The sequence below is a fragment of the Bos grunniens genome, chromosome 5 (genome assembly GCF_055505025.1).
Source record: "Bos grunniens cultivar Pamir isolate PY7600 chromosome 5, Bosgru_T2T1.0, whole genome shotgun sequence".
Taxonomy (NCBI): Eukaryota; Metazoa; Chordata; class Mammalia; order Artiodactyla; family Bovidae; genus Bos; species Bos grunniens.
This window is the reverse complement of record NC_141169.1, coordinates 78,317,630-78,334,202: the sequence shown is the minus strand read 5'-3', so window position 1 is coordinate 78,334,202 and position 16,573 is coordinate 78,317,630. Positions and strand designations below refer to the sequence as shown.

The window sequence follows — 16,573 nt, the reverse complement described above, 5'->3', positions numbered from 1 at the left end:
ATTTGCCATGAAGTGATGGGACCGGATCCCATGACCTCAGGTTTTTGAATGTTTAGTTTTAAACCAGCATTTTCAGCTAGGCCTAAGAAATATGCTCCTAGAAGGCAGACATCAGTGGTGGAAGATGTCACGTTTACTTATACTAGCAACCTCCAACTTTTTTTTTTTTAACACCAAAAATATTTCATATTGTGGTATAGCTGATGAGCAATGTTGTGATAGTTTCACATGAACAGTGGAGTACCTCAGCCATATAGATACATGTATCCACTCTCCCCCAAACCATACTCTCATCCAGGCTGGTACATAACATTGAGCAGAGTTTCATGGGCTGTACTATAGGTCTTTGTTGGTTATCCATTTTAAATATAGCAGTGTGTACATGACCTTCCCAAAGTCCCTAACTATCCCTTCCCCCCAGCAACCATAGATTTCTTTTCTAAGTCTGTGGACAACCTCTGACTTTTATAAGACATTTTCCCCTACCAAATTTTTCCTTCCCTTCTTGTGATAGTAAACTTCACTGTGTTTTTTGTCTTCTCTGACTGCTTTCTTACCATTTGTTAGCCACATTACATTGGCCGCATTATCTAGGTTTCTAAGCCTGTATTGTGGGGTCCCTACTTTGGAATTATTTATGATATGAAACAAGATAATCTGTGTAAAGTGCTTAATGTAGTTTCTGGCACTTAATAAATGATCAGATCAGATCAGTCGCTCAGTCGTGTCCGACTCTTTGCGACCCTATGAATAGCAGCACGCCAGGCCTCCCTGTCCATCACCAACTCCCGCAGTTCACTCAGACTCACGTCCATCGAGTCAGTGATGCCATCCAGCCATCTCATCCTCTGTCGTCCCCTTCTTCTCTTGCCCCCAATCCCTCCCAGCATCAGAGTCTTTTCCAATGAGTCAACTCTTCGCATGAGGTGGCCAAAGTACTGGAGTTTCAGCTTTAGCATCATTCCTTCCAAAGAAATCCCAGGGCTGATCTCCTTCAGAATGGACTGGTTGGATGGTATTATTGAATTACTCTTATGATCATCATCACAATTAGTTACTCTGTTGTTCCCCCACTTTTTATTGAGCACTGTCACATACCAAGCACTTTGGTAAGAGGTGGGAATAAAGCAAAGAACAAGATTGGGTACATTTGTATCATCACAGAGTATTAGTCTGTTTTAATTTTTTCTCCTCATTAGGTTATAAGAATCTTTTCAAGACTGAAGTCCAGAATTTTATATTTTTCCTTCCTGGAATCCTAGATTTAAGTACTATATTAGTGTTTCCACAGAAGCATTTCTATATACTGTCAGTTAAACTTAAGCCTCTTTGAGGTGACATCTGAGCAGAAACATGAATGATGGGAAGGAGCAAACCACACTACTGACTTGGGGAAGACTGTCCTGGGCAGAGAGAATTGCAGCTTAGATATGCACAGTTGCTTATTGCATATGGGAATAGCAAAGTAACTAATATGACAAGAGCACAGTGAGTGAGGCGAGAATAGAATTTAATGAGGCCAGAGCTAGTAGGGGCTAGAGTATATGGAATCTTGTAGGCCGGGATTAAGATGCCAGATTTACCTTCAAGTCTTCGGGGAAGCCCTCCCTCAGAGTTTGATCTCTGTGGCCTACCTGGGGCTGGAGGGGATCTCTGTGGAAGCAGAAAGACCAGTTAGGATGCTGTGGCAACATGTGCAGTAAGGTTTTTGAGAAATGTGTCTGCTTTCCAGAGACAAATAATCTTTGGTTTCTAACCTGTTCATAAATTGAGGGCTATGACTATACTTGTCTTTAAAATGTTAAGAAAGTAAAAATCTTGGGATAAGGTGGTCTTATTAAATATATTTCTCACATCTAAGCCTTTACTAATTAACTATGTTAAAAAACAACCCACAGAAATGTTTCCAAACCTATAGGGAAAGCTCAGGCTTATCATCTTTATTTAAATGTTTATTTGAGTGTAGATAACATCCTGAACAACTGAGAGCTACTCTACCACTTTTTATCTAAGTTTCTAAAACCAAGGGGGGTGGGTGGATATCTTCACTAAATATCCCTAAACAACTGGAATAAATTTGTTTTTATTCTAGAACTTGTCCGTGCCAGCATTTTCATACCTCCTTTGTGTTTTATCTTTTAGCACTTTATCAAATTACAGCGATTTGAAAAAAGATCCTGCTGTGAACCTAAATGCTCCTAGAACCCCAGGAAGGCATGGATTGACAGACACACCTCAGCAGAAACTCCTCTCCCAGCACTCACTACAGAAGCAGGGAAATGGTACAGATCAATCTCAGGGTGAACAGACTTGTGTGGCTAATGGTATGGTAGCAGCACAAAACCAGGCGGAATGTGAGGAGGACAAAGAGGCCACTCTTAGCCCAGATACTTCTATTCAAACTTCTGAACCCTTGCCTGATACAAACTTAGTGAATGGAGAAAAACAAGAAACAACCATAGGCCCTGCATCACCCACAACAAATAACTGTCATGAAGATGCTTCTGACAGTAGCTGCAGGACTTTACGTGCCAGCCCTGTGCTTCCCCTGGAAGAGGAAAGGACAGACACAGAAGCCAAGGTACAAGAGATGGAAGGTGAAGAAAGCCCCCTAGAACTGGAACAGCTGGACCAGCACCATGAGATGAAGGTAAAGCATGAGTAGGAGGAAGCACTGACTATTCCACTACGGTTTGAACTCTATTTTATAGCATTTATGTGATGAATAAGTCTGATCACCCTCACCACCAATTCAGCAGTTTTCAAGCTCTAGCTGCTGATGCATGTTTCCCCTACTCTCTGAGGAGACACTTCAGTTTTTCTTCTATATAATTTCTGTTGGTCTCTCTATTATGATTGCAAGATTCACAACAGTGTAAAGACTTTGATATAGGAAAACCACAAACATAGTGTTTATATTTACATCAGAAATTGCTCCCCATAAACATATGGGCATCCCTAATAATAAACATAGGGCTGCATCCCCAATATTTATGGTCTGAGTAACAGGAAATTATTTAATCCTGAAAATCATCTTAGTTCAGTAGTTCATTTATAGAAGAAAAAATAGTTCCGGGAAGCTTAAATGATGTTCCAGACTCACAGTAAAAGCCCAGACACCTTGTGCCTTGACTCTCAGGCTGATATTGTATCCTGATTCAAGAAGTCACAAGCGTAAAAGCCTAATTGCAGTAAATGTCAGTGAATGCAGCAGCCATGAGTGATAGGCTAAAGAGAGGTGAGGCTGTGGCAAACTAGAAATTCACTTCCTTTCTAAACAGAGCAGCAGTTTGATAAACCACCTGAATGGCATTTCTAAGCTAATAAAGGGCTGATTTGCTGATGAAATAATATTCATAACCTACCTGTACTGCAGCAGAAACTTTTACACAACTTCAGTAACAAGACCACTGCATTTGTATTCTTTATTCGTGCCGATTTAGTGCTTTGGGAAGATCAATAAATACAGCTTTTACATAGTGAAAATTTAGAATTTGAAATTCCAATTCCATTTGGAATTTCTTAGATCAGAGATGCAATATAAGCATTATTATAGAGGTCCCTGGAGTGGAGAGTTGTTTATAATTCTGAAGACAAGGAAAAAAGGTTTCCATTGTTTAGTCTCTCTAATTGATTATAAATAATAATTTGAGTAGGAGAGTTGAGAATTGAAAATTGGACAATTATAGGAAAATTTGTAAATGACAAATCTAAGTCCTAAATCTGTTTAGAATTTTTTTTTGTGATACTGTATCTTAAGTGGCACTACCATATGCAAAAATTCAAAAAGACTGATACTAAAATATTAGAGTAAAAATGACTGATTGATGTGTTCAGAACTTTAAAGTGAAATCTTATAGTTCAATTCACAATGACCCTGAAAAATATCACAAATAGGCAAAATGCCAGAGGTTTAATTTTAAATTCTGACTCTGAAGCAGAGAAAGTTTAAATAAGGAAGTGGGTGGGAGAAAGTGAGTCATCCTTGGTAACAATATCTGAAACATTAAAGAGACAGGACCATACAAAGTGAATCTCTTTACATCTTGGTATGGTAGTAGATTTTAGTGTCTCTGTGCTTAAATTACTTTGAATGGAAGAGAATTTTAGAACCAAAGAACTCAAGACTCGTATCTGTCATTTTACAGTTGGGATGATGCCACCAGCCAGTATCAGTAAAACAGCAAGAACTGTTTTTATTAGGGGAAATATTTTAATTGGTGATGTTGTCTTGGTTGCTGGGTACTACTTTTTTCCCCCTGTCGTGTATTATTATGTATACATTTTCATAGATATGTCTTACGTGGTTTGGGAGAGACTTAATAGGGCTTCCTATTACATTAGTGAAACATGTACATCTGGTCTTTCTCCTAATGGGCATTTTTATAGTTGGCACATGCTATATGTAGGAAGAAAAATTAAATTTTCTCTTCAGAGCTGTTGATCCAAACACTACATGAGTCCCCCATCTAAAAAGGACTATTAGGATTTAATTTCTACATGGTGACCATGTGTTTCCCTTTGTTGCTCTAGTGCTTGTTACGTTGCCTTTCCTTGTTCCAAAATGCAAAGATAAATGTTAGTAGTGTTAGGGGGACACTTTTTATGTTAAGTGTATTTTACCACAATCTTAAAAGTAAAATTAAAAAATTTTTTGGTTAGTAGTGTATTGTGGACCAAACATTGGAACCAGGAATTTTTTTTTTTTTAATTGAAGTATCATTGCTTTCCTGGAGAACAGCATGGCAAATCACTCCAGTATTCTTGCCTGGAGAATCCCCATGGACAGAGGAGACTGGCAGGCTACAGCCCATGGGGTCACAAAGAGTCAGACACGACTGAGCAACTAAGCATATAGTTGCTTTACAAGGCTGTGTTCGTTCCTGTTGCTAATGATAAGTTGTTTCAGTCATATCTGACTCTGCAACCCCATGGACTGTAGCCCGCCAGGCTCCTCTGTCCAAGTTATATTTCAACAGGTTGACTGGTAATTTTTTTCTGAGATTTATTTAAAGTACTTCCTTTCTTTATACTTGTCAGTTCAGTTCAGTCACTCAGTCGTATCCAACTCTTTGCAACCCCATGGACTGCAGCACAACAGGCTTCCCTGTCCATCACCAACTCCCGGAGCTTGCTCAAACTCATATCCATCAAGTCATCAATGCCATCCAACCATCTCATCCTCTGTCATCTCCTTCTCCTGCCTTCAACTTTTTCCAGCATCAGGGTCTTTCCCAATGAGTCAGTTCTTCACATCAGGTGGCCAAAGTATTGGAGTTTCAGCTTCAGCATCAGTCCTTCCAATGAGTATTCAGGACTGATTTCCTTTAGGATGGACTGGGTGGATCTCCTTGCAGTCCAAGGGACTCTCAAGAGTCTTCTCCAACACCACAGTTCAAAAGCATCCATTCTTCTGCTGTTTTCTTTATAGTCCAGCTCTCACATCCATACATGACAAAGCTATGGAAAAACCATAGCTTTGAGTAGGTGGACCTTTGTTGGTAAAGTAAAGTCTCTACTTTTTAAAATGCTGTCTAAGTTGGTCATAGTGTTTCTTCAAAGGAACAAGAATTTTTTAATTTCATGGCTGCAGTCACCATCTGCAGTGATTTTGGAGCCCAAGAAAATAAAGTCTGTTACTGTTTCCGTTGTTTCCCCATCTATTTGCCATGAAGTGATGGGACCAGATGCCATGATCGTCCTTTTTTGAATATTGAGTGTTAAGCCAGCTTTTTCACTCTCCTCTTTCACTTTCATCAAGAGCATCTTTAGTTCTTCTTTGCTTTCTGCCATAAGGGTGGTGTCATCTGCGCATCTGACATAAAGTTTCTCCCAGCATTCTTGATTCCAACTTGTGCTTCCTCCAGCCCAGCATTTTGCGTGATGTACTCTGTATATAGGTGAAATAAGCAAGGTGACAATATTCCATACAGGAAGCCAAATATAAGTGTAAAGATGTGCACTTTTTAAGACTAACATTCATATAAATAACAGATATAATATTAATCTTTTCTTCCACCAAAGATTAAAGAAATTATGTAATGAAGTGGATGAATAGATGAAGGTGGTATACAGAATGTGGAGATTTATATAGACACGAAAAGCTTACATATTTATTTCCTGCTTATTTCCTGTTTTTTAATTGCTGTTTTACTACTTTTTTTTTTATAAATCTTGAGGATTTATAACTTTTTAACATATTCAAAAATTAAGATAATCATCTCCTGGGGGGAAAAAATGATAGAGAATCACATTCAGAAGTAAATTGAAAACAGAAAACCAGTGGTGTAATCCAAGTTAATTCCCTTTTCCTATTTTTCCTTCAGTTTCTTCTAAGTTTAATTGTAACTCTTAACATTGTTGATTAATTTATAAATATGAGTTATCAGTTTTCTGAGAGTTAAAACATAATGCTTACATAGGTTATCCATTTCTTATGACTACAAGTTCTTTTATAATCAAGCTTTATTTTGATTTTAAATTAATTTTTATTAGAGTATAGTTGATTTACAATGTTATGTTGGTTTCTGCTATACCCCAAAGTGAATCAGTTATACGTATCCGTATATCTGCTCTTCTTTAGATTCTGTTCCCATATTTAGGTCATTACAAAGGATTGAGTAGAGTTCCCTATGCCATACTGTAGGTTTATATTAGTTGTCTACTTTATATATAGTAGTGTATATATGGAGAAGGCAATGGCACCCCACTCCAATACTCTTGCCTGGAAAATCCCATGGATGGAGGAGCCTGGTAGGCTGTAGTCCATGGGGTCGCTAAGAGTCGGACACGACTGAGCGACTTCCCTTTCACTTTTCACTTTCATGCATTTGAGAAGGAAATGGCAACCCACTCCAGTGTTCTTGCCTGGAGAATCCCAGGGACAGGGGAGCCTGGTGGGCTTCCATCTATGGGGTCTCACAGAGTCAGACACGACTGAAGCGACTTAGCAGCAGCAGCAGCAGTGTATATATGTCAACCCCAGTCTCGCAATTTATCCCCCATTCCCCAATAAAACTTTAAATTTCTTTTGGTTCACATCTTGAAATATAAAGAGACAGCTTTAGTGGTCTTGTTAGATTTGAAGACAAGTAGTAAATTACTCCTATATTTCTTCTCTTGACAAATCAGCTTTTAATTCCAAGAAAGTGAAAGGCAGCACAAACAAATTATCCAGCTTTACTAATCAATATTCATTGTTGCTAGTATTATAATGAAGATTCCAACTAAAGTTGTAGGCATTTAAAAATGGCGTGTAGGATAATGGAAAAGTTTTCCCACTAACCATGTGGATAGTTCATAAAAGTCTTGAGGATAGCTTTTCATTATTTATTTAGAACTGATGGGAATCTCAGAAACTTCTTTACGTTATGGTGACTGTTTAGTCTGTTGGAAAGTTCTAAGAAAGAAATGAGAAAAAGTGAGCTTCAGAGAGCCTATACCTGAAAAAACATATATCTACTATTGTTCACTTTAAAAATTCAGTATGCAGGACTTCCTTTCCTGGGTCCTGGAGACAGAAATGAATAAGGCAGGCCCTTTCCACAAAGTCTCAGTCTGCTGAGGGGAGAGAAACATGAGTAAATCACCACGATGTGGTACAATAAGGGCTTAGGAAACACTATGAGAAAATAGCTGTGCCTGGAGGATAGCTGGTGAGGGGAAGGCTGTAGCACAACTGGACTTGACGGAGCAGTGGGAGGTGCTGGTGGTCCAAAATAGAAGGGAGCAGGGAGGTAGGGAAGAGGAGAGCATCTAGGCTGGGCACAGGGCTGAGAGTAGAAACAGGAGGGTAGTTGCCATGTCTAGGGATTTTTCTGGCCTCATAATAGAGGCCAGAAGGGCTAGTGAAATGAGTGTTGGGGTAGAAGGATAGGCTTAATGAGAAAATATAAGCTAAGGATAAATTGCAGTGGGTTTGTGTGCCTAAGTTGTATTTTTTCCCCCTGAAAGCACCGGAGATTTTTTTTTTTAAGATTTTTAAAAGTCTGAATAAAAAGTAATAAACCTCATAGAAAATCAAGAAAATGCAGCAAAGCATTGAGAATACAAAATCACTCATAGTTCTACCACCTAGAGAAAAGTGCTTTGATATCTAACTTATTTGCACTTATCAAAGTGCTTTGATATCTAGCTTATTTTTCTCAGCTGATTTAAAAAATTTTTTCAATAGCTTAATATATGGTCATTCTGCATCCTGTTTTGTAGGATAGGTATTTTCCATGTTATTTCAAGCTTTCCATAAGCCTAATACTATCTGTCTAAGAGGCATTTAATTAAAGCATGGAAGTGACATGATTGTACATCTGTGGGTTTTAGAAAAATGACTCAGATGAAAGGAAAAACAGATGGAGCAGGGTACATGGTTAGTAAGCAACAGTTGTATTCCAGGTGTGAAAGGAAAAGGTCCTGGATGAAGCAGAGGGTTAGGGACAAGGAAGAGAGATTTCTGAGAACTGCATGACTGGATATAGGGAATGAGTCATGTTCATTCCCTGTAGCTTCATTCAGTGAAGTGGCAGATGGGATGGCGTACCATTTACTGAACTACAAAGGAATAGAAAGAACAACATATTTGGAGGCAAGAAAAATTAATTGGCTTTAGACATAATAAATTTAAAGGACTTTTGCAACGTCCTGGAGAAGGACATGGTAACCTACTCCAGTATTCTTGCCTGGTGAATCCTGTGGATAAAGGAACGTGCTGGGCTACAGTCCATGGGTCCCAAAGAGTTGGACACCACTGAGCAACTAACACAACACATTGCAAAGTCCAGGTGAAAATATCTAAAACAAAAACGGAATATTCTGGAGACATTATGGATTATTGGTTAAGGATGAAAGCTATAGAATTAAAGCTTTAGGATTCTAAAGCTTTAGAATTAAAAGAGATGAATTCAGATCCCAGCCCCATTACTTCCCAGCTGTGTAACCTCAGGGCACATTAGTACTGAATTCTACAGGTCCTGGTTTCCTAACCTGGTTGAGATGACAGACAAGAAGGAAAGTGATTGTGTTTGGAATGAGAGGAGGGAGTAGAATGGTTAATTAGACTTCTTTTGTACTACTCAGCTTGTGGCACCTACAAGACATCCATTGGAAGATATTATGCAGGCGAAATAAGGATCTGGAACTCAGGAAAGAGGGTAGGAATGTAAGAGGATGTATGTAAGCAAGTGATTAATATTGCCAAAATAGAATATGTAGGAACCGGAAGAAGGCCAGGCACTGAGCCCTGAAGAGCACAAGCATAATCAAAAGGGGAACATAGTGATTTTTCCAAGAGGAGAAAGAAGGATTCTATTATGAGAATCACTGGGCTTCAGAGGGCAGAGGATGGGGGCCTGGAATTGATGAACTTGCAAGGACTGTCATCATTTAAAATGTGGAATTAGGAGTTATCCTGGAGACCTAGGCCTTTCCTGGGACATTATAGCTAAGTAGCTCAGTAAATCTGGGTATTCAGATTAAATACAGTGAATCTGTATTGCACATATACCATGTGCAAGGCACTGCAGTAAATTCAAAGAGGAAGCTAGCAGTTGAGCTGATTAAGATAAATGACCATTATTTAAGGTATCATGAGATAAAGGGGAAAGGAGAGCTCAAAGATAGAGCCAAGGTTTGGAGCATGGCTGAGAGGATGAATTACCTGTTGTTAGCAGAAATGGAGAAGTCAGGCAGTCTGGAGCTCACCGAGTGAGTGAGTGAGGTTCTGAGATACAGCCTATAGAGGCTTGGTGCTGGGTGTGTCAGTTTGAACCGCAACCTTTTTGGTACCAGGGACCAATTTCATGGAAAACAATTTTTCCATGGGCGGGGGCAGGGTTAGGTGGTTTAGATTTCACCTGGCGCTCATCTCCTGCTGTGCAGCCTGGTTCCTAACAGGCCATGGACCAGCAGCAGTCTGTAGACCGGGGGTTGGGGGTCCCCTGCCATAAAGACCAGTGGAGTATCTTCAAAGAATGGGACTTTGAGTTTGAAGACGGTGGAGAGATTAACTTTCGTGGTGCCTTGTGACCAAGACTCTGAGGACTCAGGTCCAAGATGGTGTTACCAGTCAGCAGTCTCTCCAGCTTGCTGAGTGGCCTGGAACTCAAGAAGGAGAAAGCAAACTTGGAGTGGGATTGGCCGTGCAGCAGAGCGAAGAACAGCAGGACAACAGAATCAGGGATTGGGTTTAACAGAATGTTAATATGAACCAGGAGATTTGGGGAAGTCAGGTGGTTGGAGGCCACAGTGTGCACAGAGATTCAGTTTAGTGTGGGTGTGACAGAGATAGAAAGATCAGAACTTGAAAAAACAGTGGTGGTTGTATGTGGCTTAAAAAAAACGAAAGCAAAACAGAGCAATAGGAAGACAGGTTCAAGAAGCAGACTTTCTCAGTTTGAATTCCATCTCAGCTACTTACCAGCTATGTGACCTTGAGCAGGTCATCTCAAACATCTGTGTACCTCAGGTTGCCTCATCTATAAAATGGAGATACTATTACCTACTTCATAACATTTTTACAAGGTGTAGATCTTTTAATAGTTGTAAAGCATAGAGAACAGTGTCTTGAAACAATGTGAGCTGTATATTTGTTAAATAAAACAAAAAATAAAAATCCCGTTTCCTCATTTGTAAATCTAGATAAATAGACTCATGATCTGAGATGTCCCTTGATAGACATTCAGCATATTGTGCCTGCTGAAGATCCCAGCACCTTACTCTTAGTTCTTCTTTAAACTGATGTACTCCTTACAAGATACACAGATACGTTTGCATGCCTCTTGCCTATTAACTTCAATTTTTTATGTTTTGTTTGTTTATCCTGCCTGAACACCATAGATTATTACCATGTAAAACGCTAATGTGTACAAGGCTTTACTGTCATCAGAAATATTATGTGACCTAATTACTTTGATATTCTGCCTTGGCTTGGGATAGGTTAATTTAGTTATTGATTCTGAGTATATATTATATTTTCTTGATGTTTGATCTATAATTTCTGCTAAACCCAAAGGACACTTTAGTCTGCTGCTGCTGCTGCTAAGTCACTTCAGTCGTGTCCGACTCTGTGCGATCCCATAGACAGCAGCCCACCAGGCTCCTCCATCCCTGGGATTCTCCAGGCAAGAATACTGGAGTGGGTTGCCATTTCCTTCTCCAATGCATGAAAGTGAAGTCGCTCAGTTGTGTCCGACTCTTAGCGACCCCATGGACTGCAGCCTACTTTAGTCTAATGTATATTAAATTGTGTATAAGAAGAACAAAGTTTTCCTCTCTTTTTGTCATTTCCAGTCTGATTTTGTGCAGGTAACCAAGTTGTTCTCCTCGGTTCAGGCTCTGTTCCTCTCTCCTCTGCAACCTCTATCAAAAAGATGTAATTTAAACCTTCAGATTTAAAGCTCTTACTTTCGAATTTGATAAACAATGTGGAGGATGTAGACTGGGAAAATATTGGTACTGGTCACAATTAGGCTTGGATTTTGCTCCCTAAACTTCCTGAAGGATCATGTTAAAGTAACAGACTATTTATGCTTGTGAGGCTGTATTGTGAGGCAGGGGAAGGAACAATGCCTGCATTTTATAGTGGTTGTCCTCTTTTTCTTATAATGTGTACCTAGTGATACATTTCTTCCTGATTACAAATCTTCCCTGAGACCATGTGGCCTTACTTATGGCATTATTATATGATCTTATTAGAATACAAAGTTTGTGTTTTATTCCCATGCCTTCTCATTTTCTTCTTCCCTAGATCCAGGGAGAGTTCTCTTATTTATAAGGTGGCAGCAGAATAAGAACTTTGTTTTCACAAACCTGAATTGAATTTAACTCAGTCACTTACAGGGCTTCCCTTGTGGCTCAGCTGGTAAAGAATCTGCCTGCAGTGCAGGAGAACTGGGTTCACAAAGAGTTGGACACAATTGAGCGACTTTCACTTCACTTCAGTCAGTTACTAGCTCAGATCATGAACTCCTTATTGCTAAACTGAAGACTGTAATTAACTGATGACAGATTTGGATAGAAATTCCCCATGAGCAAGAATCATCCATTCTATAAAACCTGATAATTTATGTATATATATATATATGTATATAGTTAGTTTTACATATAGCATATTGAGTATGTTATAAATATATATATGAAGAAGGCTATAAGAAATTTTAGTAGTTTTGATTCAGTGTTTTTAGAAAAAAACCTGCTTAAAAAGTGACATGAGAACATTTATTGAAGAATTATAAAGCATAATGTCAGTATCTGATTCATTTTTAAATAAGTTAAGATTCTACCCTTAAGGAATCTTTCAGGAAACAGTTGCTCATTGGCATTTCCATAATTCTTTTCAAAATGTCTGCTCCCTTTCTTGGTAGTTTTGAAGCATGTGGCAGGGAGTATGGCACTAATATTCAGAAGAGTGAATTGCTGGCTCCACACAAGCATTTTCAGCCTATCCAGTGAATGAACTCTGTGAGCTGCTCTTTGTCCCAGTTCCTGCCATATGGCAGAGTCATGCCAAAAGGTCTGAAAAGAGCTACAGGAGTTGGTGACATCTGCAAAGGAGATAGAATTGACACTGCAGTGTGCCAGCGGGTACACTGACTAATAACTAGGCTGACCCTAACCCTAGTGAAAAGGAGCAGGTCTCTGTGAAAAGATTATTGGAGGTTTAAAGGTACACAATAATAGCCTAGGAATGTATTAAGCAGAGAGAAGTAGGGCAAAATAAATTGTATAGTCTTTTATTGTAAGGGGAGTGTATCTTACTTTTTTAGTTCTGATGGTTTAGTTATACTCTGGTGTGTTTTTGTTCAAGGAAATACTCTGAAAATCAGCTTTTAATACAGTATATATTCACAAGTAAAAAAAGAAGAAAAAAATAATCCCTTTATAGAGGTATATCAAAAGTAAGATACTTTTCAAATAGCATATTTATACTTATTTTGTAAAATCAGACCTGTGTATTCAGTTCCAAAAGAACCAAAATGAGATTACTCATCCAGTCACTATTGTGTAACCATTATTGTTTTCCCAAGAATTACAAAAACAAATGACTTCTTAGTAAAGGGCTATTTAAAAAAACACCAGGCTACAGCCCCAATGTACCAACAGTTCTAAAACTCCTTGGTTCATTATTTAAGTGTAAGTCTGATAGAGTAATAGAGTCCTGTGGATACAGAGAGATCATATACTTCTCCCTAAATGTACTGAAATATATATGTTTCTGAAATGTAAACAAGGTTCAGAAACTAAACTGATTTTTTAAAATTTGGAAGCCATCATATTATTACATCAAATGTGACTGAATTTTTTACCTGATAATTATTACTAAAATGCTTAAAAGCCTGCTTTAAGTAAAATTGATGTTGGAAAAATAACTAACATATAAATTAAAATGCTCATTCATTTTTAAATGGATAGTTGGTATTTTATTAGTCTGTTCACTTGTAGGCAAATAATAGTCTCAGTTTTTGTTGCAAAGAAGATTAGAGTGAAAGCCAACTATTTACTAATAGTTACTCAAAATCACATACTCTGCTATATAAGTAAAATCTGATTTAGTCCTAACTGTAATCTTGGGCGAGTTTCCTGGCCTCTTTGAGTCTTGTTTTTTTTTTTTTTAAGCTATGGAATTTTGTTGTATATGTATACTATATGTAAAATAGGAATAATATTGGCACCCATTTTATAGACTTGTTGTAAGGACCAGTCAGTGTGTGTAAAATGCTTGTAACAGTCTGGCCTATTTCCTATTCCAGGGGATCTTCCCAACCCAGGGATCAAACCTGGGTCTCCCACATTGCAGGCAGATTCTTTACCATCTACCAGGGAAACCCACACATAACAATCAGTGAATAATTGTTAACTATTCTTATCATGGTGATATTATCAACATTATTGTTGTGATTAACCTAAAAAAGTCTCCATAACTCTGTGATGTCCTCACTTTCACCATAAAATCCCTTGTATCTTTTCACATACCTTATATATGAGTGATTAAACCATTTGTTAGCAAGTTTACTTTTGCTTATCTTTGTGTTGGCTTTGCCAGGGTTAGGGACCTAATGTTAGAAGACCATCTGTGCAGAAGGAGTATAGTTTTTACAAATAATTGCTGGCATTCTCTTGGATTTTACAAAATATGACCAGGACACCCATAATTTGCCACAATCAGCTAAAGTATAATTTGCAGTCAGCAAAAGACTTTTTCTTATAAACTTCTTATTCCACTTCCTCTTCCACTTCCTCAGGGGTGACCTCATCGCATAGCAGTAGTAGACAGTATAATCTGTTATTTAGTGAGTTCTCTGACTCATAAGATGTATTATTTTATCATGGCACAAATTCTGCTGGGTTGTTTTCTTTAAAGATTTCTGTTAGAAATCTTAGCATTAGAAGATAGAAAAGAACATGGTGGGTCAAAAAGATGTCACCACTATAAGAATAAAATGAAGGGCTGGCCAAAAGTTAAAAAATAAAATTTAAAAAAAATTAAAAAAAAAAAAAGAAAAACTTAAAAAAAAAATGAAGGGCTGGAAAAGAATGAACTGCTAATACTAATAACAACTTGGATGTATCTCAAATGCTTTTTGATAAGCAAAAGAAGCAAGGCACAAAAGACACATACATACTATGTCATTCCATTTACATGTCTTTCTGGAACAAACCAGATCAGCATTACTAGGAGTTAGTGGTAGAAGAGGAATGTGATTGACTATAGATACCTAAGAAGAGTTTCAATAGAAACGTTACCTATCTTGATTGTGGTGGTAGTAACATGACTGTAAGCATTTGTCAAAACTCCTAGAACTATTCACCAAAAGGGTGAATTTTACTATTTGTAATTTTATCTCAGTAAATCTGGCTTAAAACCTGAAACAAATAGCTGTAGTGTTCATGCAGGTCAGTATTTCCTGTATGTGAAACAATACATAACTTATTCTGAAATGTCAGTAGATTTCTTATGTATTTACTTATTAAACTTACTTATAGCTTTGTAAGTCACATTTTTAGTTCATTAGGTATTTTATTTTCTTCTCTATAATTAGTGATCATCTAAAAGTTCCTTGAACGTTTATCAATTTCATGGAATATACTTCACATGTTTTTTAGTATTTGAAGTTTTTCATATTGATCAGGATGCTACCAGTAACTGCAATACTATTCATCAGTCAGTTGGTTCAGTCACTCAGTTGTGTCCAACTCTTTGTGACCTCATGGACTGCAGCACGCCAGGCTTCCCCATCCATCACCAACTCCCAGAGCTTGCTCAAACTCATGTCCATTGAGTCAGTGATGCCATCTAACCATCTCATCTGTCATCCTCTTCTCCTCTTGCCTTCAATCTTTCCCAGCATCAGGGTCTTTTCCAATGAATCAGTTCTTCCCATCAGGTGGCCAGAGTATTAGAGCTTCAACTTCAGCATCAATCCTTTCAATGAATATTCATGACTGATTTCCTTTAGGATGGACTGGGTGGATCTCCTTGCTGTCCAAGGGACTCTCAAGAGTCTTCTCCAACACCACAGTTCAAAAGCATCAATTCTTTGGCTTTCTTTATAGTGCAGCTGTCACATCCATACGTGTCTACTGGAAAAACCATAGCTTTGACTAGATGGACCTTTGTTGGCAAAGTAATGTCTGCTTTTTAACATGTTGTCATAGCTTTTCTTCCAAGGAGCAAGTGTCTTTTAATGTAATGGTTGCAGTCACCATCTTCAGTGATTTTGGAGTCCAAGAAAATAAAGTCTGTCACTGTTTCCATTGTTTCCCCATCTATTTGCCATGAATTGATGGGACCAGATGCCATGATCTTAGTTTTTTTAATGTTGAGTTCTACACTTGATCTTAAGCCATCTTTCTAACTCTCCTGTTTCACTTTCATCAAGAGACTCTTTAGTTCCTCTTTGCTTTCTGCCATAAGGGTGGTGTCATCTGCATATCTGAAGTTATTGATATTTCTCATGGCAATCGTGATTCGAGCTTGTGCTTCATCCAGCCTGGCATTTCTCATGATGTACTCTGCATATAATTTAAATAAGCAGAGTGACAACATATAGCCTTGACATACTCCTTTCCCAGTTTGAAACCAGTCCGTTGTTCCATGTTCAGTTCTAACTGTTGGTTTTCTTGACCTGCATACAGATTTCTCAGGAGGCAGATCAGGTGGTCTGATATTGATATTCCCATTTTTTTAAAGAATTTTCCACAGTTTGTTGTGATCCACACAGTCAAAGTTTTGGCATAGTCAATAAAGCAGAAGTAGATATTTTTCTCGACCTCCTTAAATAGTAAGGAAGTTTATTGTCTTCATTTCCGTGGTTATGAGATGACTGCTCTTTAGCACTTAAGCCTGCACGTGCCCTCATCTACATAGAGCAGCAAACAGATCTCTTTTTCTTTGTTTCTTCCTTAAGGATAGGGAGCCTTCTTTTCCAAAGCTGCCATCGCATATTGTCTTGTGTCACATTTGCTCCTAAACCAATTGTGGTATACCATTGATAGCAACACCATTCAGTTCAGTTCAGTTCAGTCGCTCAGTCATGTCCAACTCTTTGCGACCCCATGAATCGCAGCACACCAGGCCCCT

General features: G+C 38.3%; 1 protein-coding gene across 8 annotated transcripts in view; it reads left to right on the top strand.

The window, feature by feature from the left end:
• The window catches only part of FGD4 (FYVE, RhoGEF and PH domain containing 4), a 234,487-nt gene that overhangs the window by 169,717 nt on the left and 48,197 nt on the right, over nt 1-16,573 (top strand). For all 8 annotated transcript variants that reach the window (XM_086401413.1, XM_086401420.1, XM_086401418.1 and 5 more), the window contains exon 4: nt 2,143-2,650. In XM_086401413.1, the coding sequence (XP_086257539.1) occupies nt 2,143-2,650 (508 nt within the window). The remainder of the gene's footprint in view (nt 1-2,142; nt 2,651-16,573) is intronic.